The sequence below is a fragment of the Acanthochromis polyacanthus genome, chromosome 21 (genome assembly GCF_021347895.1).
Source record: "Acanthochromis polyacanthus isolate Apoly-LR-REF ecotype Palm Island chromosome 21, KAUST_Apoly_ChrSc, whole genome shotgun sequence".
NCBI classification, from domain to species: domain Eukaryota; kingdom Metazoa; phylum Chordata; class Actinopteri; family Pomacentridae; genus Acanthochromis; species Acanthochromis polyacanthus.
Window position 1 is genome coordinate 428967 of NC_067133.1, and position 25390 is coordinate 454356.

Here is a 25390-nt window from a genome sequence, read left to right on the forward strand (position 1 = left end):
GAAGATGTACAGAAACAGTCTCTGTGCTGTCAGATCAATGCACCGATGTATTATAGCGCTGCCATCGTGAATCCAGAGCAGCTCTGTCAGCATCTTTAAATGGCGGAATAGGCAGTATTTCACATAGAGGTGGCGCTACAGCTGCTGCACATGGAGCTTTATCTCACTCTGTATGATATATTGTATATTCTGGAAGAATAAACACTGTTACCTTCAAACAAATTATCAATGAGGCAAATTATGACAACCCTTGATTACCAGATTTTAATTTTAATGTATGTTTTTACAGCAAGAATCAGTGTAGTGAGACAAAATTCAGTCATTACACAGAATTCAAATTATATTTCTTGAATTTATTATTTTTTTTAATTAATTTTTGTTGCGTTTCCTCTTACATACACACAAAATGCAGAACTTAAACCCCAAAAGAAAAGGATGTTATACACCTATTACATAAAACATAATAATGCAAGCCATTATACTGAAAAAAAAAATCCTTAAAAGTCAATATTTGGGTCGTAAAATGGGATCTTTCCTGTGGTCATCATCATTTAGTCTAAAAGGGGGGAAGAAAACAGAGAATGAATCAGCATCAGTTGACAGTTTTGTGTCAGGTAAAAATATATAAAACTATGATTCAATAATTCCAAATTATTATACTATTTTTCTTATTCTTTATTTATTCTTAATATTAAGCTGGAGATATATAATTAAACCAAACGAGTGACATGATAAACCAGACAGGAAGATTATGTTAAAATTGCAGAATGACTAGTGCTGTATCTTACCTTAATTATGGTCGCTATGACACCATAGATGACAGAGAGGAGGAATAAAAGGCTGAAAATAAAAGCCATATACCAGCTTTCCACACCGGTACCGTCGTATATATCACCACGCAGGGCGTCATCTAAAAAATTGCAGTGTTCCAATGTGTCTGTGAAAGAATCAAAATTCAGTCAGTCAGTCATTTATTACACTGACTTTGGTACACTGAGAGAGGAATTGTAAAGATTTGAAATTTTTAAAATGATGCAGTAACTAAATTGTCTTATTGTGTGAAACATGTGCACCTGGTTTGGATATATTCAGGGACAGGGTGGTGTTTACATGTGTCACCCTGCAGGTGAGGACCACTCCAGGTAAGGAATCGACTTGGGACAGACGTAGGTGGCTCTGGACGCTGAACTTTCCATCTGGGCCTCTGTGGGGCTTGCTGGTATTGTAGTTCCACAGCTTTGTGTTATTATCACGCAACCAGGTGATGTTAATGGATGCTGGGCTGAAGCCAGAGACCAGGCACACGAGTTCATTGGAGCCCTCGAGCAAAAAGGCTGAAGGTTCGCTGTAGGCCGCTGAGGCTGCAGAAAAAGTCATAAAAGTTAATTTTTTTGGTGAATTTTATTAATTTGAGAAAAAAAGAAAAATCAACTCACCAAACACATCATCTAGAGTGCTTTCAAACGCTGATTCAGATGACTCATGTCTGACAACACAAGAATATGTCGACCTTTTGTCCACACTCCTGGGTACATTCAGTCGGCTGCTCATTGAATAAGAGTTGCTCTCTTTGCGTTTCCAGGTGGGACTGTTGATGTAACGAGACGACGGGAGTTTCTGACCATCCTCCACCCAATACACTAGGATGTTAGATGGGGAAAATCCAGAAACCAGGCAAACCAGTGTGAGGACGTCAGACATGGACAGCTCAGATACAGTTGGTTGCACTATTTTCACCGTTGGCGGAAACACGTCTGGAAGAACAGACAGAGAAGAAAACATTAAACAAAAGTTGATATTATCCTACCATTTTGTCAAACAGAATTATGAAGAATAATATTTTTAACTTTTATTTTTGAACATTACCTCTGCTTTTGCTGATATGGTCTTCATAGCCCTGTTTGGCACATTGATGCTTTCCTTCACAAGAAACTTGTTTATATGCATGCCAGTCCTCTGCTGACACGTTGAGGAAGCTCTTTAAAGTCTCTGTCCCGTTGCTGTGACTCACCGGTGACTCCGTATGGACATTATGGGTTGAGTTTTTATTACCACCTACTTTCCAGGTGACAGAGAAATCTTTAAGACGAGGGCCGACCAGGAGACAGGTAACAGTCACCTGTGCCTTGTTTAGAAGCTGCTGTAGTGTTGGTCCCTGAACATAGACGCCAACTATCTGAGAGGATGTTGGTGTTACTGAGGAAAAAGCACAACAGTAAAAGAACAAAAAATACTTATTTAATACAGTTAATCCACGCTTCTTGACATTTCATGATGGATTGCGTTGTTCTTTTACCTGAGCAAAAATTGATTTCCTTTTGGACTTTTTTCTTCAGAGGTCTGTCAGACACTTTACAAGTGAAGACCTTCCCTGATTTCCACTCTGTCTGAGGGATCTGGAGTTGACTGGTTACTGCCACACGTCCATCTGCAGACATGCTGATATCATGAGTTGATGGAGATCTTTGCTGTGATTCAGAAACCCATTTAATTTGAGGGTTGAAGCCCCATCCAGAGCACAAGAGTGTCTGAGGTCCTGAATCTTCACTGGGAGCCAGAAGAAGTTCCACTGATGGGTCCACTGAAGAGAGATGAATCAGTGCATCAGTGAAACATTATCCTGATTTTAATCAGACACATAAAGTTTGAAACATCAGAGGCAGAAGAGTTTGTCCTCTCACCAAAAATATTGCCTGTGGAATCAGATTTAAAGCTTCTGATGAAGCCTTGATTCACTTTGCAGGTGAAACTTTTGTCTTTCCTCTGGTGACTCTGAGGGACAGTGAAGCGTCTGCTGACTGACTGGAGGCCTGGGCCTTCAGGAAGTTCTACATATTGTTTGTCAGAGATGTCGACATCATTGGCCTGAAAGGTGACGTAGAGGTCACGAGAGGAGAGATTTGTGATGTCACACTGGAGAACAGCACCGTCTCCCTTCAACAAACCTGGAAGAGATCTCCTGATCTCCACAGATGGAGTTGCAACTTCAGGTCCTGGATGATCACAGCAGTAAACACAACACAGTTCATTCATTTATGTTTGTTGTGGACACAAGATGCATGACTGTCAAGTCCTATAGTTTTCCTACCTGCAACATTTACTGTCTTTTCAGTGGTTGAGAAGCATTTATGTTCTGCTTTGCAGGTCACATGCCTCAGTTGCTTCCAGTCATTGGAGGAAACCCTCACATTACTGGTGATATGAGTTGTGTTTCTGTCCTCGCTCACTGTGTTGCTACTTGAGACTCTTCCATCCAACATCCAGGTGACCTTGGCATCAAAAACAGTGTGAACCAAACATGTGGCTGTCACTTCAGATGTTGTCATTACAGTCTTGAAGCTGGGAGTCTCCACATGGATGGATGGAGGGGAGCTTGAATGAGCTGTCAGTGGAAAATACAAGAAACGAGAACAATGCAGTGAGACCAAACCATCCGTAAACTCTGTTTCTGTAAAGTGTATTGTTATTCATGTTATCGTACTAAACTGACTATCAAGTAAAGGCATGATTTGAAAGTTTGTGTCTTCAACCTGAATCAGAATAATATAGGAGTCACTTATGACAACATCATGGAGAAGTATTACGTTGGATTTCTACACAGGCTTTTGTCCACTTATTGATAGAGTAGCCTGTACAGCATGCACATTCATTATACAGGTGAGTAACGGCACATCTGACTAAACCTAGAACTAAACGTCAGAGAGACGATGTTACTGAATGTGTGGGGAAAGTGAAACATCTAGCAAAGGAATGAAATCGTTCTTTGATTAGTTGGACCCATAGACTGTATATATAGTGGACGTAGCATCTGGCTCCAGAATTGAAGCAAACTCGGAAGTGTCAAAAACTTGCAATATCACACCGTCCGCTAGGGTTGGCTCCAAAAAGCTTTTTCTCCATAGACCCCAATTCATTTTTGGAAAAAATAAAATTTGATAGACTGATGTTCTACAGCTCAGGATTTTTTCCTGTTAGTTTTCATGGTCAAAATGAGAGATCAGGTGGCCGATCTTAAAATAAATCAATACTGAATTTTAAATAAATCGTTAAAGTTGGCGGAGCCAGGGGGCGTGGCTATACTTGATCGACAGCAACAGAAGCCTCTGCGGCAAAACGTGGGCGGGATAAGAGAGTCCTCAGCCAATCCTGGCCCTAGTTGCTCTCCGGTCCAGTCTGTTTGATGACGCTTTTTACGTCACTGGCTCCAAAAAAATCCAAAACGGCGACCAGGAAGTAGCAAAATCCGGGCTTCATTTTCTCGGCGTTGAAACCAACGGGTGACGTCACGGTTAGTTAACGCCTGGTTGGACCATGAAGGATTTACATTCACCAGGTGGACAGAAACACAATTTTAAGTAGCCTCCTAGTTGACATAAACTGACTAATATGACTTCAAATTCAAACTGAGTACCTTGTGGTTGAACAAGTGAATTTAATATTTTGGAAGCAGATGTTTCTTTTGTTGTTGCTGCTGTTTTGTTGGAAATTTACCTGAACAGAAGCTGATGTCCTTTTGGACTTTCTTGTTCATAGATCTGTCAGACACTTCACAACTGAAGACCTTCCCTGATTTCCACTCTGTCTGAGGGATCTGGAGTTGACTGGTTACTGCCACACGTCCATCTGCAGACATGCTGATATCATGAGTTGATGGAGATCTTGGCTGTGATTCAGAAACCCATTTAATTTGAGGGTTGAAGCCCCATCCAGAACACAAGAGTGTCTGAGGTCCTGAATCTTCACTGGGAGCCAGAAGAAGTTCCACTGATGGGTCCACTGAAGAGAGATGAATCAGTGCATCAGTGAAACATTATCCTGATTTTAATCAGACACATAAAGTTTGAAACATCAGAGGCAGAAGAGTTTGTCCTCTCACCAAAAATATTGCCTGTGGAATCAGATTTAAAGCTTCTGATGAAGCCTTGATTCACTTTGCAGGTGAAACTTTTGTCTTTCCTCTGGTGCCTCTGAGGGACAGTGAAGCGTCTGCTGACTGACTGGAGGCCTGGGCCTTCAGGAAGTTCTACATATTGTTTGTCAGAGATGTCGACATCATTGGCCTGAAAGGTGACGTAGAGGTCACGAGAGGAGAGATTTGTGATGTCACACTGGAGAACAGCACCGTCTCCCTTCAACAAATCTGGAAGAGATCTCCTGATCTCCACAGATGGAGTTGCAACTTCAGGTCCTGGATGATCACAGCAGTAAACACAACACAGTTCATTCATTAGTATCCTTTGTGTACACAAGATGTGTGATTTAAAGTCCTATAGTTGTCCTACCTGCAACATTTACTGTCTTTTCAGTGGTTGAGAAACACTTATGTTCTGCTTTGCAGGTCACACGCCTCAGTTGCTTCCAGTCATTGGAGGAAATCCTCACATTACTGGTGATATGAGTTGTGTTTCTGTCCTCGCTCACTGTGTTGCTACTTGAGACTGTTCCGTTCAACATCCAGGTGACATTGGCATCAAAAACAGTGTGAACCAAACATGTAGCTGTCACCTCAGATGTTGTCATTACAGTCTTGAAGCGGGGAGTCTCCACATGGATGGATGGAGGGGAGCTTGAAACAGCTGGAGGAAAACGATGTTAGTCCTTACATGTTAGTCTGATCCAGTCTGCTAAATATATTTTAAAGTCTAGTTTTTATTTTAATGCATTTAACTGCATTGTGCTGTGAGACAGAAGCTGTTCATACTTACTTTGACAAATACTTAAGGTTTTGCTGAATTCCTTTCCTTTGTGTGTGGACTTGCATGTGAAACTTGAGCCTTTCTTCCATTCTTCTATATTAGGCTCAATCTTGCTACTCAAAGTGAAGGTTTTCTCGCCTTCCTCCACACTCTGCAGCTTCCTTGAGACAGGTCTAATGTTGATACGTTGGCTGTCCCGTTGCCACTCGACGCTCACTTCGTCTGGAAAGAAGCCACTCAGGGTGCAGATGAGATGAACTTGTGAGTTCCCAACTTCACCTTCCCAAACTGAGTGCAGCGAGATTTTTGGTGGGACAATCTGTGGAGCTGAGATAGAGCAGAGATTATTTCGTCTTTCTGAATGGTGGATGTGAACATTTTTTTAAAAAAAACTATGTTAATCTCAGTTATACGTACCTTCAGAATCTTGTAAGTAATCAACTGTTTAGTCACAAGTCTAAGTGCAGTTTTTTTGTATTTAGGCTAGGTGGCAGATTTGTCTATTTTTTGTGTTGCAGTCAGGTGGAGATGTGGCTCAAAGGTCTGTTGCACAGATGTTGAGCATGATAGGGCAGCGTGATCAGGACCAGCAGCAAGCGGAAGCATTGAGTAACACCCAGGTCTCAAAAAAGTACCAAAATACAGAAGTGAAACGATGCAATGAGCAACGGAGCGTCACAGACACCAGGTGTGAGGTGTGGTTAGGCCAGTAAGACAAACAGAGCGCACATTTAAATATCTCATATCAGTTTACAGACGTTATCACATGACTTCTCATGACTTTGCCAAAGGTTTTAGTTCTCAAGAATCGTAATAATAGACTCAGAAAGTAACCGACTGTAAAATGTCCCAATTTACATATTGAGTTGAACACGGGCTGTTGACTCCAGGTGCTGGGGGGTGTGATGAACATAACAACATGTTAAACAGTAAAAAAGACAAAATGTTCAATAAAATCATGAATATATTTGTACAAATTCTGCATTAAACTTGTACAGGTCAGCAGTTTCAAAATAATGCAAGTCAGAAAAAAGTTGAAGGAAGAACATCAGCATAAACTTCATTTGAACACATATTTTCAAAAAGACATAAACTTTCTGTGATCAAAATGAGAGGAAAAAAGATATATGTGATTACTTACATGGCATTATGAGTATATATGAAAAATGTGTGGAAATACTTTTTTTTTGCTTTACAGAAAGTTCCCCTCATATTCTCCTTGTTTCATTTGACCTATAAAGAAGAACAAGATAAAAAGAAATGCAATGAAAACATTCCAAACTCTACACTTTGCCACCACTTAAATGAGTTCGATTTCTTGTTTTTTTCACATTACAGTACAACAACACTGCTTTTTCACACATTATCACTGTTTTGTTCAGATGACAGGCAAAATAACTGGAAGAATATACGGCACAACCAATATTTTACAAGTGGCTGGTTTGGTTCTAATCTGCTAAATTATTTTTAGGTTAATGATCTTATTAGAAACAGTACTTTGGAATAATATTGTAACTATAATTACAGCATTACCTGCAAAATATGACGACATTCAATACAGTGGAGGGGCTGCAAAATTTGAAGTAAAACTGCAGATTTATACCTCTCAGGAATAATGTTTGCTTTGCAAACATGATTTGAAATGTGCATAAAAATCACCTATTTGGGCATCATATTGCATGAACATATGTGTTTTTTAATATCTCTGTACATTTAACATGAATAACTGACATTTCTAGAAATTAGTTAATTTTAGAATTAGAATAAAACGACATAAAAGATTGTGCTCACATGTGATAGGTGTAGAGAATATTTTAATTGCTGGTTAGGTTGGTTAAACTATTTGTAACTGCAGCAAGATGTTTTCAAAAATGAACATTTCACTGGTGTTACCAAGTTTTTCGCAATAAAATAAATAAATAAATTTTTAAAAATGCATTTAAAAAAAGCTAATTTATGGAAAATAACTCAATATTTAACTTTTTTTGCGTTATTTTAATTGGTTTAAAAGTCAGAGATTATCTGTAAATTGAGAACCCAACAATTTTAGTTCAAGCAATATGCTATCTATCTATCTTCTTTTAATTACTATTTTTTTCATACACATTTTTCTGCTTTCTTAAAATACAATACACATTTCCATAAAGTGACAATATATCTCTAAATATGCATTTCCGTCTATAAAGGTTTATCCTAATAATATCAATTTAAGCATCCTTTCTTCATATTTTTCATAATTATGAAGAACATTTTATAAAATTATTCCTCTCAGTTTTTCTACAGAAAATTGACGATAATATGTCTCCTGTAGTTTTTCACGTTTCTGTAATTGCACACGCAAATTTACATAAAATTATATTGATTATCTGTCATTACACATGTAGATCTTTCTATAAAGGTTCGTGAACATAATTTTTGTTACTTGTGAATAATTGATACTACAAATTGTCAGTGAAGTGTCTTAATTCAGGTGAAATCTGTAAAATTAAGCTGTCACTGTAGAACTTTTAGGTCCATCAAGTTATTAAAGGTGTTTGAACAGAATATTTTATTTTTTAAATCTGCAAAAATAACTGCGTTTCGCTGCAAAGCATACAATGAAAATGTAAATACCGTAAATGTATTGTGTTTTAACTATAGTTGAATTAGGACAATTTTCAGTAATTTGAGTTTTTTTCCCTCAGAAATCTGACTCCTTCTGGTTGAGTTAAACCAGATCTGTACACATCATACATAAATGGATCATTACCTTGATAGCAGTGGCTCCAATGGTGAAGAGCAGAGTGATGAGGAAGAGGAGGATGAAGGTGAGGGCTGTCTTGGGCATGGCGTCTTCTTCTGCCTCCATGGCTGCATTCCATTCATTGTTAAGTTCAAACATGAGCTCTGGATGTGGTGCACAGTAATTATTCAGTTAATGCTTGCAACAGTCCACACCCAACTTTGAGCAATGGCATGTCAGAGAGCATCCTGTTAAGTTTAATCATATATTTTATATCTCTGAGGTGAGAGTGAATTTTATCCATCAGTCAGCGTGTCAGGAGATATTCACAAAAACGTGGCTCGATAGTTTTGCAAGTAATTTTTAAAAAATTCCTACAGTCACCCTGACTTGCTCTTGAAAGACCCCATCATTAGTGTTGCGTGCACGACTTGGCTTGTGAATCACTGCATTCATTGTTTGACCACAGAGCAGAACAATTATCTGTGCAAGACCCAGTGGAGGAAACACAGTCGCACAAAGACAAGTCACAGAAGCAGTGTTAATGTGCTCTCTGCAAACAAATTAAACAACTTATCTCATTCAACTGCTGCCTAAAGTTAGCACGGTGATTCACCTCTACAGAATGTGATGGTGAAAAATGCTGATATCTACTCCTAAGTCGTGTTGCATTAGAACGGCACTGTGACTGTACACTCACAACACACATGTAGCTGTCAACAGACATCAAATAAAGACATGAATTACATGTGACAAACAACAACAGAGTTGCAAAGTTTTTTTTTATTTTGATTTTGAATCTGCATTAAAAACACACAAACACAACATCATATCACAAACAACACACAGTAAACAACAAAGAACAGGAGACACTGCGACATGACATAACATCTACTGGGCCTTGCACGTTTCGGGGACGTTCATGTTGAGGTTGACCAGGTTGGTTTTGTCACCTGTTCTGTATCCAATGGACCTGACAATGGTTTTGGTTGTGTTGCCCAGGGATTCGTGGTAAACTACACAGCTATACACCGCATCAGGCTTTGCCCACTGCTCGAGGGTGAGGGTTAAGTGGCCATAAGCAGAATAGGATCCATTGCTTTCTACTGAGCTTGTGGTATTGAACTCAAAATCTGAGTTTGCTTCCTCGTCATCAACAAGCCAAGACACGAAAACGTCTTTAGGGTAGAAGTCTTTCACATAGCAAGTCAGGGTCACCATTTCTTTTCTAGTTTGTTCTACAGGAGGCAGCATAAACACCGAAGGACGCTGAGGTTTTGCTCCTGCAAGCATGAGAGAACAATTAGATCTCACCCACACATGAAAGTGGCTAAAGTATCAGAGAAAATCTGAGCCACGAAAAAATACACAAAGAAAAATGCATTTGATTAGACAGTTACTGAGTAGTTTTCTTACCAATATTCCTCTCATAGGTTTTTGTCAGGGTGTCATACCAGTCTTCACTTTCAACAACGCAGTGGCGCTTTTTCCCCTCGGCCCATTCATCATATGTGATTTCAAGTGGAAGGCTGAATGTGCCTTTCTTTCCTTTAGTTGGGACCTTAAATGCTCCAGCCATGTCAGTTTTATTCTCATCCTGCCACAGTATTTTCCCAACTGTTCCCCTGTGTACCTGGACTTGACATATTACAGTTCCTTTTCTTCTGAGAAACATGTCCTCGACTGTGGGGGGTAAGATATTTACATCCACATCTGCTTCCTTACATCCCACATTGCCTGCATGAAGAAATAATGAACAATTATTGAGCAAAAGGAGTTGATAAACCATGCAAACAGAAATTAATTCACATGTTAACAATTTACTCACCCGTTGGTGGTTCGTCTTTGTAGGTCACAGAAGCATTCTTAAATACTTCAATATTGTTCTCCCCTTTCCCCTTAAACACACATGTGAATGTTGTTCCAGGAGTCCACTCTGTGGCCTGTACTGAGAGAAAACTTGAGGCACTGTACAAGGTGTTACCATTGCTGTCTCGTCTTTGTCCTGGAAGTGCTGTGATCTCGTCTTTTTTGCCAGTGACTTCATTTCCGTTTTTCAACCATTTGATCTCATGACTTTTTGGTGAAAAATCTTTGGCAACACAGGAGAAGGAAACTTCGTCTTCCTCATCAGAGGAGGAACACACTTTAACAGTTGGCAGCTGATAAACCGGTGCTGAAAAACAAACACATACACAAATATATGTATGCAGAAGCAGGGAATAATATATATATGCAGAAGCTGAGGTGAACGAGGAGCTATAATTGCTATAATAATAATTTACTATAAACGTACAATAAACATGCTTGATGTTTGTTCTGCACCTGAACTCTTCTAATTATTACTAAAGTCTGCATCAAGAGTCCAAAGGAAATTTTATGGTCACAAAATTACAGTACAGCAGATCTTTAATGCTCACTTCTGCATATACATTGACTGGCAAGCAAACACAGACTATTATTTCTGTTAATTATCAACGTACAGCGAAAGTGGAGGCAAGCAAAGATTAGGGGGACTAGAATTAAGCAACAAAAGAGAATCAAACAGCGAAACAAACCACAGCAGTCTTTTCTCAGACAGCTGCAGAGGACACAGTACATTAGTGAAGAATTAATGATGAGCAAGCTTTAACCTTTCCATTCCACCTCACTGTGGCTTTTTCACAAGGCCTAATATGAATTTAGGAATGCGTCAGCTGCTATTTAATTCTGTGAAAGTTGAATTTGCTGCTTTGTTTTGGATCATGGGCTAAAGTATATTCATGTCAATAAACTGTTAAACAAGTTATTGTTGTCTTTAATATGTTCATTTGATAACAAAAGCAGCTCGGGATAAATTTGTATATATTATTATTAGTTAATTTAGAAATTTAAATGTAGTCAAGTCTGTGTTAAACAAAACAAGTAATATTGATTTACTTTTTGTAGACATATTGCAGTTAGATATGCAGTTAAAGTTTATATTCTTTTCAGAAGAAGAAGTGACTACACGTTGCCTCTTAGAATTCATTAGCTGTAGCTAATCTATTTACTCCATCTTAAAACCTAAAAATTACATAGACTAATGCTTATATGTTTGACATACTAAATCTTGCATTCAGTTATTTTTTAAATAAATTACATCATTTTGCCAAAAAATAAAAAATCCTGCAATTTGTGTGATTTTAAAATATGTGACCAAGTCTGTCTTGTAAAACCTTTCAGAACTGAAATCAGCTACTAAAAAGTATTAATTCATGACATAGCATAGGGCTTACTTGGCATCCCGATCTGACCCTGTGCGTTCCCAGCAGCGTGAGTCACCAAGCATTTGATCGTTTCACTTTGGTTCCAGTCCTGTTTTCTCACTTGGATTTGACTGACTCCCGAGTACAAGTCGTTTTTCTGCACTGGAGGATACTGGATGAAGTTGGTCAAGGCCGCGTTGTTTTTGGTCCATGAGAAAGTCAGTGAGGAGGGAGTGAAGCCGGTGGCCAGGCAGCCAAGTGTGATCATTTCTGCATCTTTGGCGCCACATTGTATCAAAGGAAACACGATTGGCGCCGTTGAAGTGACTGAGAAAAGGAACACAAGCATAAAATGACAGGATTAAAACAGAATTAAAATAATGTAACACACTTTTTTTCTCCAAGAATTAGTTAAACAGAAGTTACTTTAAGAGATTTGAGTGTAACAAAACATGACAGACATCACTTTTAAAAAGCTGATTTCACAAACACATCTTTTCATCAGCCTCTTTCAGTAACATTATTTGTTGTAGTATTTTAGTTATTCTACATACAAACCAGGACACACTTCACTAAATGCACAATTCACACAACAAACATTTGTTTGAAAATGGATGAAGAAAAAAGTCCAAGAACAAAGCCCGACATGACAGACATCACCTTTAAAAAGTTGATTTCACAAACACGTCTTTATATCAGCCTCCTTCCATAGTATTATTTCTTCAAGTATTTTAGTTACTCTATATACAAACTAGTTAAATATTTTACTAAAAACACAATTCACGCAACAACCATTTGCTTAGAAAACTGTATGAAGAAAAATGTAAAGTCCACATTGACAAAATTTAGGACTTTTTTTTACAAAACAAATACTCATTTTCATTCAATATGAGAATGAATGTTTTTCTTGCTTGATTAAAATAGAATTAAAAGAATGTAACACACATTTTTGCAAAGGATTAGTTAAAGAGAAGCCACTTGAAGAGATTCAAGTGCAACAAAGTCCAACAGGACAGACATCACCTTTAAAAAGTGAATTTTACAAACACATCTTTACATGAGCCTCCTTCAATAATATTATTTGTTGTAGTATTTTAGTCATTCTATACACACATTAGTAGAATATTTTAATAAAAGCACAATTCACACAACAACCATTGGTTTGAAACTGGATGAAGAAAAATGTAAAGTCCACATTAACAGAGTTGAAGACATTTTCTTACAAAAAATATTAATTTCTATTCAATGTAATTGGTCACGTATGAGAATGAATGTTTTTCTTACCTGATGTTACAGTTATAGTTGTACCTTTTCCCCAGTAGTCAAAAGCACCGTAGCACAGTGATGAATCTACTTAGGTTTAGTATAAAAAGCCTAATCTACTGCTGTCTACTAGCCAACACGAAAAAGTCTCCTTTAACATTTAAATAATCCCTCTGTGTTGTAAAAACCTCTTCAGTGACTCACAACACGCCTCACTATGAGAATATTACATTTTAGAATAAAGACATTGACTTTTGAAACCAACTTGACCTAAAAGATGACCTTCTAAAATCTTAAACATACCATAAAGCCGATTTTATAAGATGCAATTCTTACCTGATGACACCGTTACCGTAGTTCCTTTTCCCCAGTAGTCGAAAGCCCAGTTATCACAGTTAAACGAGTCTATTCACACTTGTCACAAAAACCCAACACTGACACATCCTGATCCTTTTTTTGGTTTGAAAGAATTTTAAATCAATCTAAAATAAAAACCTATTTCTGGAGTTATGTTTCAACAGAATTAAACAGTCACAAGGTCTGAATTTTTACTGAATTTGATGTCAAGTTACCAATTACTGTTGACTGTTTTAACACTGCCAAATGGTTATGACCACATGAAAAATGACAATTATGTAATTTAGTGATGTAATTGCAAATTTCTTCCTCTGTTTAGATGGAATAAAAGTTCATACCTGAGGTGACGGTGACTGTTGTTCCTTTTCCCCAGTAGTCAAAAGCGTAGTCACAGTGTTAGAAATTATTACCCACCGTGTACAAAAACCTGCTCCCACATTCAGACACTTACCACCATGGTTATTTCATCATAATCTAACCTCTGCTATATTTTTCTCGGCTTTTACAAAATCAGAAACTCAGAAAATTGAACTAAACATGATTTTCACCATCAGACTTTAAGCTGGGACTGCAGATTATAATACGTTTGACAATCCAGAAATTAAAGAACTGCACAATTTCACATTTATATGTCTTTAAAAAAATGAAAAAAATCAGAATATACACATGTGGAGTGGAAAAATTATGTTGACTTACCTGATGTTACTGTAACCGTTGTTCCTTTTCCCCAGTAGTCAAAAGCATCGTCACAGTGTAACAAGTCAGTACATTCAACATACAAAAACCTTAAAGATGCCGCCGATTCACTGACATCTAAATATGCCACCTTAAAAACGTCAATTAATACATTTTCAATTAGGAGTGAAGACGAAGAGCTTGTTTTACCTGATGTGACAGTCACCGTTGTTCCTTTTCCCCAGTAGTCAAAAGCAGCGTCACAGTGCAACATATCAACACATCCAACATACAAAAACCTTAAAGATGCCTAAATATGTTGCATAAAGCAAAGTAAATCATATATTTCCAACATGAGGGCGAAAAAGCTTTGTTTTTACCTGATGTGACAGTAACCGTTGTTCCTTTTCCCCAGTAGTCAAAGTAGTCGTCACAGTGACAGACTTCAATCACACTTCAGTACAAAAAGTGTCCGAATTTTTCTCATCCTGTTAATCATTCTATTTACTCAACAAAAATTTAATCTAACTTAAATATACCCAGATTTTAGTTTTTTTGCTGCAGATTCCCCCCAAGTTTGTGTAAAAAATGAAATATATTTCATGATAAATCAGAAAAATGTTGAATTTTCTTCACTGTAGATATTTTAAAATTTCACTTACCAGAAGTTACGGTGACTTGTGTTCCTTTCCCCCAGTAGTCAAAGTAGCTGTCACAGTGACAAATTTCAACCTGACTCTAATACAAATACGTATACTGCTTAAACTAAGAGAACAGGTTTCACCGACAAAGCAATTCCCACTACGCTACGTAATACCAATTTCCCAGTAGATATTCTCTTCCTGTGGTTACATTAAACTAAACTGGTGCCAACAGTTGGTGAACACTTCCTCTTTATCAGATCCAATTCCTGCAGCATGAAGCTTACACAACCAATATAGAGTAGATTCAGCTGATACTGCGCTGCACGGCTGCTTTAAGGAGGAAAAGTAAAGATTTAGTAGGATTTAGGTTTGCTTCTCATCAGCTGTTAGTTGTGCTCGCTGGCCAGTTTCACCCTTTGAGTGCTCTCGAGGCCTCAACCAGAAGTCAACTAATTCACTTTGAAAAGTTCCAACAGCAACAAAAAAACCCAGAAAAACTGACCCCCGGTATTCTTTCTTTCCTCTAGGGAAAGTATGAGACACATTTATCTTTACAACAGTGCTTTGATTTTAGACCTGCACTTGAACAACTAGTAATAAAACCCTTCATCATGTCTTTCCCCGTTATATCTGCAGAGCGTTTCACTCAACATTAACTTCAATTTTAACCCGCTGAAAGAAATGCAAAGCTCATTGTGGGGAAACACAAAACGTACCTGGAAACAACACAAATCCAAAAATATCTGCCATGACCCTTGCAGATCTCCGTAACTATAAAACTGTAGTGCTGCAAATTTAGTCCATTAGGTGAGATTTAGGACAAAGGCAAAAACTGCAGCTGAAACTGAAAATCTTAACCGAAGCTCCCTCTCTCAGGAACTTGAAAAGAAAAAAAAAAAAATTAGTCTTAGAATAATGAAAGATTTAAGAGTTCAATTAGCTTCAAGGCCTTTTTACAAGAACATTTAACTTTCTTTTGAGGTAACAGAAATAAACATCTATGGGTGACAGAGATAACCTTGTCTCTCATAACTGACAAGTTTGTGTAGCTCTGCAGTGTTGTGAAACTAAGCCTCAAACTGAATCCCACTTACGGTATAACAATTCTCAGGCCCCATCCACACGAAGACAAAACGCTTAACAGTTTCAAAAACAATCGCCATAAAGATGAAGGCATCTCAGAAAATGTGTGCGTCTACATGAACGCACTCGATACGCATGGAAACGCTGTAAAACACATGCCAGACCTCTAGGGGCGCTGTAACGATATGACGGAAACGCGCGCAAACAGAAGAAAAAACAGTGGGCATGCGCACTTGTGGCAAAAGTTGTAAACGGATAATTGCTTGTTCAACTTGGTGGTGATTGAGAAGAAGGAGATTTTGCTGCAACAGGGATAGTAGGGTCACTAGCTTCATCAGCACATTTGCTACACTGTACGCCGCCATTGTTGTTGTCGTTGCCGTGTGTGGCGCATGTGTGTCAATGAAGTTATGAAACTATGACGCAAGTCTATCTGAAAAGTAGCGGAGAGCCAGTAAACATGGAGCTGCGTATACGGCATTTCAAAATCTTTCCACTCTGGAACCTGGTTTCAAAAATGATCGTTTACAGACCCTCAAAACGCCGTCTTCGTGTGGATGATACGCAGATTCGGCAAGAAACTTATGCGTTTAGACCTTGGTTTGTCTTCATGTGGATGGGGCCTAAAATGTACTGTATCACTTTGTGTCCATCACAGTTGTATTTGTATGACAAGAAAATATTGCACAGCAGAGCAATAGGTTGTTAAAATCTCTTATTCAGTTGCCGTCACAGCATTTTGTTATATTTAAACAGTAAAGAACTACATTCGTCTTTTGGTTCACACAGCATTTTGAAAAAAAAATTTGCCATTTTTAATATACACTCACTAGCCACTTTAGATACATCAGCCAATCAGTTCATCACATGACTGCAACTCAATGCATTTACACACATGGACAAAATTGTTGGTACCCCTCAGTTAAAGAAGGAAAAACCCACAATTCTCACTGAAATCACTTGAAACTCACAAAAGTAACAATAAATAAAAATTTATTGAAAATTAAATAATCAAAAACAGCCATTACTTTTGAATTGTTGATTAACATAATTATTTAAAAAAAACAAACTAATGAAACAGGCCTGGACAAAAATGATGGTACCTCTATAAAAGATTGAAAACTATTTGACCAGAGTGACATGATTAACTCAGGTGTGTCATTTAATTGACATCACAGGTGTTTCCAAACTCATAATCAGTCAGTCTGCCTATTTAAAGGGAGACAAGTAGTCACCCTGCTGTTTGGTGAAAAGGTGTGTACCACACTGAACATGGACAACAGAAAGCGAAGGAGAGAATTGTCCCAGGACATCTGAAAAAAAATTATAGACAAACATCTTAAAGGTAAAGGCTATAAGACCATCTCTAAACAGCTTGAAGTTCCTGTGACAACAGTGGCTCATATTATTCAGAAGTTCAAGACCCACGGGACAGTAGCCAACCTCCCTGGACGTGGCCGCAAGAGGAAAATTGATGACGAATTGAAGAGACGGATCGTTGGAATTATATCCAAAGAGCCCAGAGCAACCTCCAAAGAAATTAAAGGTGAACTCCAAGGCCAAGGTACATCAGTGTCAGATGGCACCATTCGTCGTTGTTTGAGCCAAAGTGGACTTCATGGGAGACGACCAAGGAGGACACCACTGCTGAAAAAAACTCATAAAAAAGCCAGACTGGAATTTGCAAAAATGCATGTTGACAAGCCACAAAGCTTCTGGGAGAATGTCCTTTGGACAGATGAGACCAAACTGGAGCTTTTTGGTAAGGCACATCAACTCTATGTTCATAGACTCAAAAACCAAGCACACGAAGAAAAGAACACTGTCCCTACGGTGAAACATGGAGGAGGCTCAGTAATGTTTTGGGGCTGCTTTGCTGCATCTGGCACAGGGTGTCTTGAAAGTGTGCAAGGTACGATGAAATCTGAAGACTATCAAGGCATTCTGGAGAGAAATGTGCTGCCTAGTGTCAGAAAGCTTGGTCTCAGTCGCAGGTCATGGGTCTTCCAACAGGACAACGATCCAAAACACAGCCAAAAACACTCAAGAATGGCTGAGAGAAAAGCGTTGGACTATTCTAAAGTGGCCTTCTATGAGCCCAGATCTGAATCCCATTGAACATATGTGGAAGGAGCTGAAACATGCCATTTGGAGAAGACACCCATCAAACCTGAGACAACTGGAGCTGTTTGCTCATGAGGAGTGGGCCAAAATACCTGTTGACAGCTGCAGAACGCTCATTGACAAATACAGAAATCGTTTAATTGCAGTGATTGCCTCAAAAGGTTGTGCAACAAAATATTAAGTTATGGGTACCATCATTTTTGTCCAGCCCTATTTCATTAGTTTGTTTTTTTTAAATAATTATGTTAATCAACAATTCAAAAGTGATGGCTGATTTTGATTATTTAATTTTCAATAAATTTTTATTTATTGTTACTTTTGTGAGTTTCAAGTGATTTCAGTGAGAATTGTGGGTTTTTCCTTCTTTAACTGAGGGGTACCAACAATTTTGTCCACGTGTGTATTCATGTAGACGTGGTCAGGACAACTTGAAGTTCAAACTGAGCATCAGAATGGCTTAGAAAGGAGATTTAAAAGACTTTGATTGTGGCATGATTGTTGGTGCCAAACAGCTTGGTCTGAGTATTTCCGAAACTGTTGATCTACTGGGATTTTCATGCACAACCATCTCTAGTGTTTACTGAGAATGGTAAGAAAAAGAAAATGGTAAGAAAAACAGTAGTCTACACGGAATGTGATCTAATACAACATGTAAAACTTCTGAATAAACAAATAGTCTGGTGTCACTAGGACTCGAGAACTAGCTGAGTCTAACAAGGGGAAACGTCAGACTTGGGACCAGGGTCTTTCCAGCTTCCGTGCTCCCAGCTGTTTGACAGAGAGTTGACAGAATGGCATCTGTGGAATGAGGCGGAAGACTGGCATGCTCAACGGTGTAATTCGTCCCAGGTAGAGGGTTGATGTTTCCCAGGGCAAGCTGGCAGAAGGTGGGTAGAAGAATCCTTGGAGAAACAGAGAACCATCAGGCAACGGAAACCCAGGCAGCAAACAGCAGGCAGGAATCAACCTCTAAACACAGAGAACAGGGTTACTGACAGTACAACTAAGTGGCAAAGACTGCTTCATTCCCAGGACAGACTGGAGATTAGATGACGGTCCAGCTTCAAACGATGGGTGAAGTCTGCTCTTATGGAGAAGTTAGAGTGACAATCAGTGGCTCCCACCTGCACCAGATCTGCTGATTGCAACGAGCCACACCTGCCGCCAGTTTCAATGCGCACACACCTAGGAGAGAGAGAGAGAGAGAGAGATCAGGACCAGAAGAGAAGAGAGCACTACCACAGCCCACAGCCTTAAGCTGTGACACAAGGAATGGAGAATACCATCTTTGAACACACAACACAACCAGCCTGGAAGAAGACGGGCTACAGCAGCATAAGACCACACTGGTGTAGGATTTGTTAATATGTGTTTGCAAAGTTTAAATTGTTTTCTCCACCAAATAATGAAATGTTATGGTAAATGGAGTTAAGATTACTTTGTGCAGAATTATTAAGTAGTCTAACGAGTTTTCAGCCAGCGAAATATCCGAGTTAGCCTAAAAATAATTATGCAGCACCTGAAAATCTCTTGCTGCAGACAAAAAAACTCATAAAGTAATCAAGGGAATTATTATAGCTCAATAAGATTATGAGTAGAATTTCGGTAGCTGGAATCAAATACTGTACAAGTTAGGGACCAAAATGTAAACAATAAACAATTGAGTCAACCATAGGCGTTTCTAGCCCATTTTTGGGGGTGCTCAAGCACCCCTAAATTGAATCCCAGCACCCCTAAAGTTTGAGAGATTTTTTTGTATTGCGTGCCCTTATTTTAACAAACCAGAAAAGTGTAAAATCCATACAGTACTTGGTTGATACGTAATGTTTTAACAACAAAAATACAGCACTCCTCTCCCCCTATCTTGCCTCAAAAATGGTTTGATCCCGTCCAACTTTCCCAACTCGGGCTCTGAGCCTTTATCTGCAGAACTAAGCTGCCTCCCACAGAAGCACGTTCCGTAGTAAGTACCCGGTTTATATCAGGATACGTGGCACAATTCTTAACTTCTACCACTCAATACCAACACATTATTATCATTACAAGTCCTCGTTTTTGTGCATTTAATCACAGGTAACTGTTTATGTTGTTAGGTAGGAGTTAGCAGACGTTCCAGGTAGTCAGTGTCTGTTTGAACTGGACTGAGAGAAGCCAGCTGTTGTGTCAGTGCATGTGTTAATATTAAAGCTGTCGTTGTTTCTCTCTCTGGTGTCCATGATGTGCAGGTGAAGGAGAAATGTCCGTGACACTGACTTTCTTTAAAAGTATTTTATTAAAAGAAAGAACAGCATCAGTACAGACAGAACCTGCCTGGAAGGAGTCGGCCAATTGAATCCTCCTTGCTAGACAATGACCAGCAATCAGGTTTTATAGGTTTTCAACATATAGGAGGGGTTAAAACAAATGGTTCTTTATTGCTTACCATATGGGGAAAGCAGAGATCACCCCCAAACAACTCCCCCTTGTCTACAACAGCTGAAGAATCCCTAAATCAGTGTTTTAGACAGAAGAACCCTCATAAAAACACCTCCAACAGGGCTCTGTAAACAGGAGAACACTTTCCCATGGCATGGGTTGAATATAATGCAGGTTCCATCTGTGGTCAGAGACACCAGAGCAGACACTACATATAACAAGAAACTCATATCAAATGCTAGAACAAACAAAACAGATTCTATACTACTAACTTATTAAGTAATACATGTAACAGATCAGATACCACAAAGCCAAGGTGCTACTGACTAGCTAACTGACTGGATGCCCGTTAACATTATAACTCCTATTGTGTGTGTGTGTGTGTGTGTGTGTGTGTGTGTGTGTGTGTGTGTGTGTGTGTGTGTGTGTGTGTGTGTGTGTACAGACAGAGAGACAGCCTCATCATGGACATAAGACTGTTTTTTTTGTTGTTGTTGTTGTTTTTTTTAAAAGAGCCAGGTTCAGGTAAGAGTGTTAAGATCAAATGGTTTATCTATCATGAGTAATGTTGTAAGTTGGATCAATGTATCAGAGAGAGAGGATGTTATTTATTTGTATTGTTATTGGTATTTTTTCATATTTATGTAATTTTTCATCTAGTTGAATGCAGTCTATTTGTTTATGATTGTCAGTCCAAACAGGGAGAGATGAAAAAGGGGGAGAGGAGACTGCGCAAGGTCAGGAAGAACCAGGTAAGAAAACAAACAGAGAAAAGTGGCACGCAAAACAGCAATTGTTAAGATGACAAAGAAAAGCATTCCATTCACAATATAATTTTACATATATGTCATAGAAGTTATGTGTTCTCCCCACATTAAATGCTTTCCAGAAGCACACTTAACAGATATCAGTGGACTTCATTTCTAAACAGGACGTCTTCATTACATTTTCCTAATTATCTATATGCTTTACTATTTGCTTAATTTCACGACAAAAGGAGGAGAAGAACAGGGAGAGACTCTGGAAGATGAGAGAGAACAGACCAGGGAAAGAGATGCTGTGCATCACTTTTCAAATAAAAGTCAAAAATTAAGTCCAAGTTCCATTTTTGGTGTTTTTGGTACTCAGTATAGAGGGCTAGTTTACTCCAGAAACATACATGCTGTTTGTGTGTATGTTAAGGAGCTCCTGCATCTAAATTAGTCATCTTTTCCCAGAAATTAGAGTTGTGATAGGTTTCTTTTAAGATTGCAGAGCATTCCTCCTTTGCTGTAATTCAGCATTTAAATATCCTTTATCAGATTGGATGGTTTAGTCACAGACTTTTTCAAAAAGTGTTATGCTTTTCTTTGACAAATGTGGGAATGAAATTGCGTTAAAATGTGCAAAACAGTGAAATTTATCTTGCCTGGCCAGGCACCTCTGGGTGCTCAGCACCCCTAAACCTCTGATCCTAGAATTGCCCCAGTGGACTTAGTTATTAAAACATTTATTTACTAACAACAAGACAACAACAACTAATGACGTCTATCAACTAAGAGCACAACAATACACATACAACACAAAACACTAACACAAAACAAACAATGAGTGGAATGTGAATGACAGGGAAGGGAAGGAATAGAGTACAATATTACGACGCAATATTGGGAGAATATTACGTTATAATATGGCGCTCTGGGAGGAAGGAATTAGAAGACCACACGTGAAAGTAGCCATAACTTTTGGGAAATGCCAATGTGAAAGTTTGCCAAATGAATGGTTTTAGGAAATCTAAGAATTTAGAGGAATGCACCAAGTATTCAGTGATTGAAAGGTACTTGCGTGCCCGTGATGATGATGACGAAAGTGACGATGATGCGTGCTGTCCGGTCGGCCTGTGGAAGCGGGTCGGAACAACGGTGGACAGAGTGGAGCCTCAGAGTGATGGATAGCAAGTTGACTTCAAAATTCAGAACTCAAAATGGTGCTTTCAGATGTGGTCTTTTAAAGTGGGCCTTTGCATATCATTAACTCAGCAGGGGTCTGGTACATCCTCCGTCAGGGAGGGCTGATGTCCAGATGTCCCTCACAGAGTTACATTTTCAGGTAATTTCTGTAACTTTCCAAAATATTGAAATCTGGTGAACATGGTTTATCTAGGAGCTTTACTGACAGATAGCTGATTAAAATGATACCAAACATGATCATATGTGATTGGCAGACATGTTAGAATTATGACATTGATACTAATCAGGAGGAATAAAACATTGAAAATAAGGCAAGAAATAGATTAATTATGAAGTCATTGAAAAGTTCACTTGTTCGGTGAAATGGATGTACATAAAAGGAGTTTTGTCCAGAATTGGAAGATGATTGTCTTTGTTAGTTTTGAGGTGAGTCCAGAGTTCCTTTGTCTGTGAATGGAATGTCTTTGAAGTGTTCCTCCAAGTTTCTGAGCTTCTTCCCTTCTGTGGTTCAGGAATCAGTCCGAATTTTTATTGCCATCAGTTTGGTTCCTTGGAGCCTTGGTGGTACTTCAGAATCAGAATCAGAATCGGTTTTATTGCCAAGTAGGTTATTACACTTACAAGGAATTTTCTCTCTTGGTGCAAGTACAGATAAAATAAAATAAAATAGTAAGGAAAGAGATGTAAGAAGAAGGTTACAATAGACAAGGTATGTGCAGTTACAATGCAGTAGTAATTAATACAGTCAACAGAGCTGATTTGCAGTGGCATGGGCATTGTTTATCAGATCCTGGAGGGATGGCAGGTTACATCCGATCATCTTCTCAGCAGAGCGGATGATGCGCTGCAGTCTGCTCTTGTCCCGAGCGGTGGCTATAGGGTACCAGACGGTGATGGAGGAGGAGAAGATGGACTCTATGATGGCCGTGTAGAAGTGCACCATCATAGTCTGTGGCAGGTTGAACTTCTTCAGCTGCTGCAGGAAGTACATCCTCTGCTGTGCCTTTTTGGTTATGGACATGATGTTCATCTCCCACTTCAGGTCCTGGGAGATGATGGATCCCAAAAAGCGGAAAGACTCCACGGTGAGCACTGTGGAGTCAGAGAGCTTGATGGGAGCAGGGGGAGCAGGAGCTTGGGGGTTTTAAGGAACTTGAGGGGGTTTAAGCCAGTCTCTTGCTAAGACAGGTCCAATACACATCCTGGAGGTCTGTACTGGGGAGAATTCTTTAACGTCAGCTCTCGGCCTTGCTTCCTGCTGACTTGGTGCTTTGCGGTGCCATGCCAGACATTTCCCACATCAGGCGTGGTGTCCTGGTGTCCCTCTTGCTTCACTGATCAAAAGGGGAGCCCGTCTCCATCCTGTGGCTGCAGAGGTGCTAGGACTCCAGAGCTTTAGGTGGGGGAAATAAACAAAACCCTGTCCTGGTTCTGTTTTATTGTTGATAATGGCTGGTGGATCCTACACTGGGTTCCACTCCTGTCAGCTAACAACAGGAAACTGAGGCTACGACCCTGGGCTGAGGCTATGCTGTGACTCTCATGAGACTGCCAGTGAGATTTCGGAATACAACATGGCGGCGCCCTGCTGCTGAAATAGAATTCACTAGTCTTAGCTCTTTCTCTAAACAAAATTAAATTTAATCACCGCATTACTTGCATTCACTTATTGATATTTCCCTACTCGAACTGCGGATTTGGAGCACCACCCACCGTGGAGGACCTCGAGCGATTTATCGACGGATATTTTTACAACCGCGTCATGGAAAGACCCGAACCGCGACAATCCGTCTAAAAAGAGGAAAAACGATTCCTCGACTGATACGGACGACCTAGCTACAACGGACGTCCCGGTTGATATCCTGGAGTCCATAAATAAAAAGCTTGATGTTCTCAGCGTCCTCCGCGACAAAATTCGAGACCTGAAGGTAAGTTTGGAGAACGCCTATCAACAGGTAAGTGAGCTTCAACTTGATAATGCAGAACTACGTTCTAACTTTTCCGCAGTTACAACCGAGTTGGAAATGATTAAAAGGGAGAATAAAGCGCTTAAAGAGACTGTACTGGATGTCCAATCCCGTAGTATGCGGGACAATTTAATATTTTCAGGAATCTCTGAAAGCACCACAGATAATCCGGAGACAGAAATTAAGAAATTCATGACAACAGCTTTAAAAATTCCCCAGGAAACGGTGAATAATATTTCCTTTCACCGCGTTCACCGGCTTGGAGCCCGTAGAGGCAATAAGTCCCGTCCTATTATTGCTAAATTCAAACATTTTAAACAGAAAGAATTAGTTAAAAGTAAAGGACGGGAGCTTAAAGAGACCTCTTTCGGAATGAACGATCAATTCCCGAGAGAGATCAACGAGCGGCGGAAGGTATTGTTTCCCATACTGAAACAGAGCAGACAGAAGGGTAAACAGTCTACTTTGGTTGTAGATAAACTTTATATCGACGGCCAACTGTACCGAGACCCCAATACCACTCCCTGGCTGTTCTGATCAGTACTGGTGAAACGAAAGAGCTTTGTTTATTTATTATAAAATAATGTATATATTGTGTGTGTGTGTGTATATATATATATATATATATATATATATATACACATATATATGAAGGTATGTATATATGTATATATATTTAATCTCACTATGGCTACTTAGAATACTGGCTCACTGTTTTATGTTTGACCCCCTTCTGTTCACCTTCTTGTCTACCTCCCCTCCCTCTGCTTACCCTAACCACCTAAACTCACACCTCCCCTCTCCCCCCACACAAACTCCCTATGTAAATCTTTTGTGTGTTATATATGTCGAGGCACCAGTGTTCTTTGTTTTTTTGTACTCACGTTTGACATGTTTTACAGTCTTGTTATCCACATCCATCATAGATTTAAACCCCGCTATACATCCGTCCAACGTTATCAGTAGACTGAGTTTATTTCATAACATGCCAATATTAGTAAGCAGCTCACATAGCTATACATCCAAGGTTGAACTTAAAGCTGCTGTCCGGAGTTTCCGTTTGTTTTCAATTTATGTATCATTTTTTAACAAAGCTTAAATGTGTTAGTCTAGTTCGATACTATAATATAAAGTTAGTATAACGCAATATGAAAATTTATTCCTGAGCTCCGCCTTCCTCTCATAGACCCCCATGTTATTCCAAAAAGCGCCGGTTGCTGCCGACCAATGAAGTTCGAGCTTCAGCTTTGTCATGCTGTCAATCAACG

At 39.1% G+C, this 25390-nt stretch overlaps 1 protein-coding gene across 1 annotated transcript in view; it reads right to left on the bottom strand.

Moving 5' to 3' along the window:
• Positions 1 to 249: 249 nt before the first annotated feature.
• The window catches only part of LOC127531543 (uncharacterized), a 71418-nt gene continuing 46277 nt past the window's right edge, over positions 250 to 25390 (bottom strand). Inside the window, exons 3-16 of the mRNA XM_051941101.1 lie at positions 13245 to 13313; positions 11676 to 11972; positions 5706 to 6023; positions 5283 to 5576; positions 4877 to 5188; positions 4492 to 4776; positions 3089 to 3382; positions 2682 to 2993; positions 2297 to 2581; positions 1867 to 2196; positions 1437 to 1754; positions 1074 to 1361; positions 789 to 937; positions 250 to 556 (exon numbers count right to left, since the gene is read on the bottom strand). Of these exons, the coding sequence (XP_051797061.1) occupies positions 548 to 556; positions 789 to 937; positions 1074 to 1361; positions 1437 to 1754; positions 1867 to 2196; positions 2297 to 2581; positions 2682 to 2993; positions 3089 to 3382; positions 4492 to 4776; positions 4877 to 5188; positions 5283 to 5576; positions 5706 to 6023; positions 11676 to 11972; positions 13245 to 13313 (3560 nt within the window). The 3' untranslated portion in view covers positions 250 to 547. The remainder of the gene's footprint in view (positions 557 to 788; positions 938 to 1073; positions 1362 to 1436; positions 1755 to 1866; positions 2197 to 2296; positions 2582 to 2681; positions 2994 to 3088; positions 3383 to 4491; positions 4777 to 4876; positions 5189 to 5282; positions 5577 to 5705; positions 6024 to 11675; positions 11973 to 13244; positions 13314 to 25390) is intronic.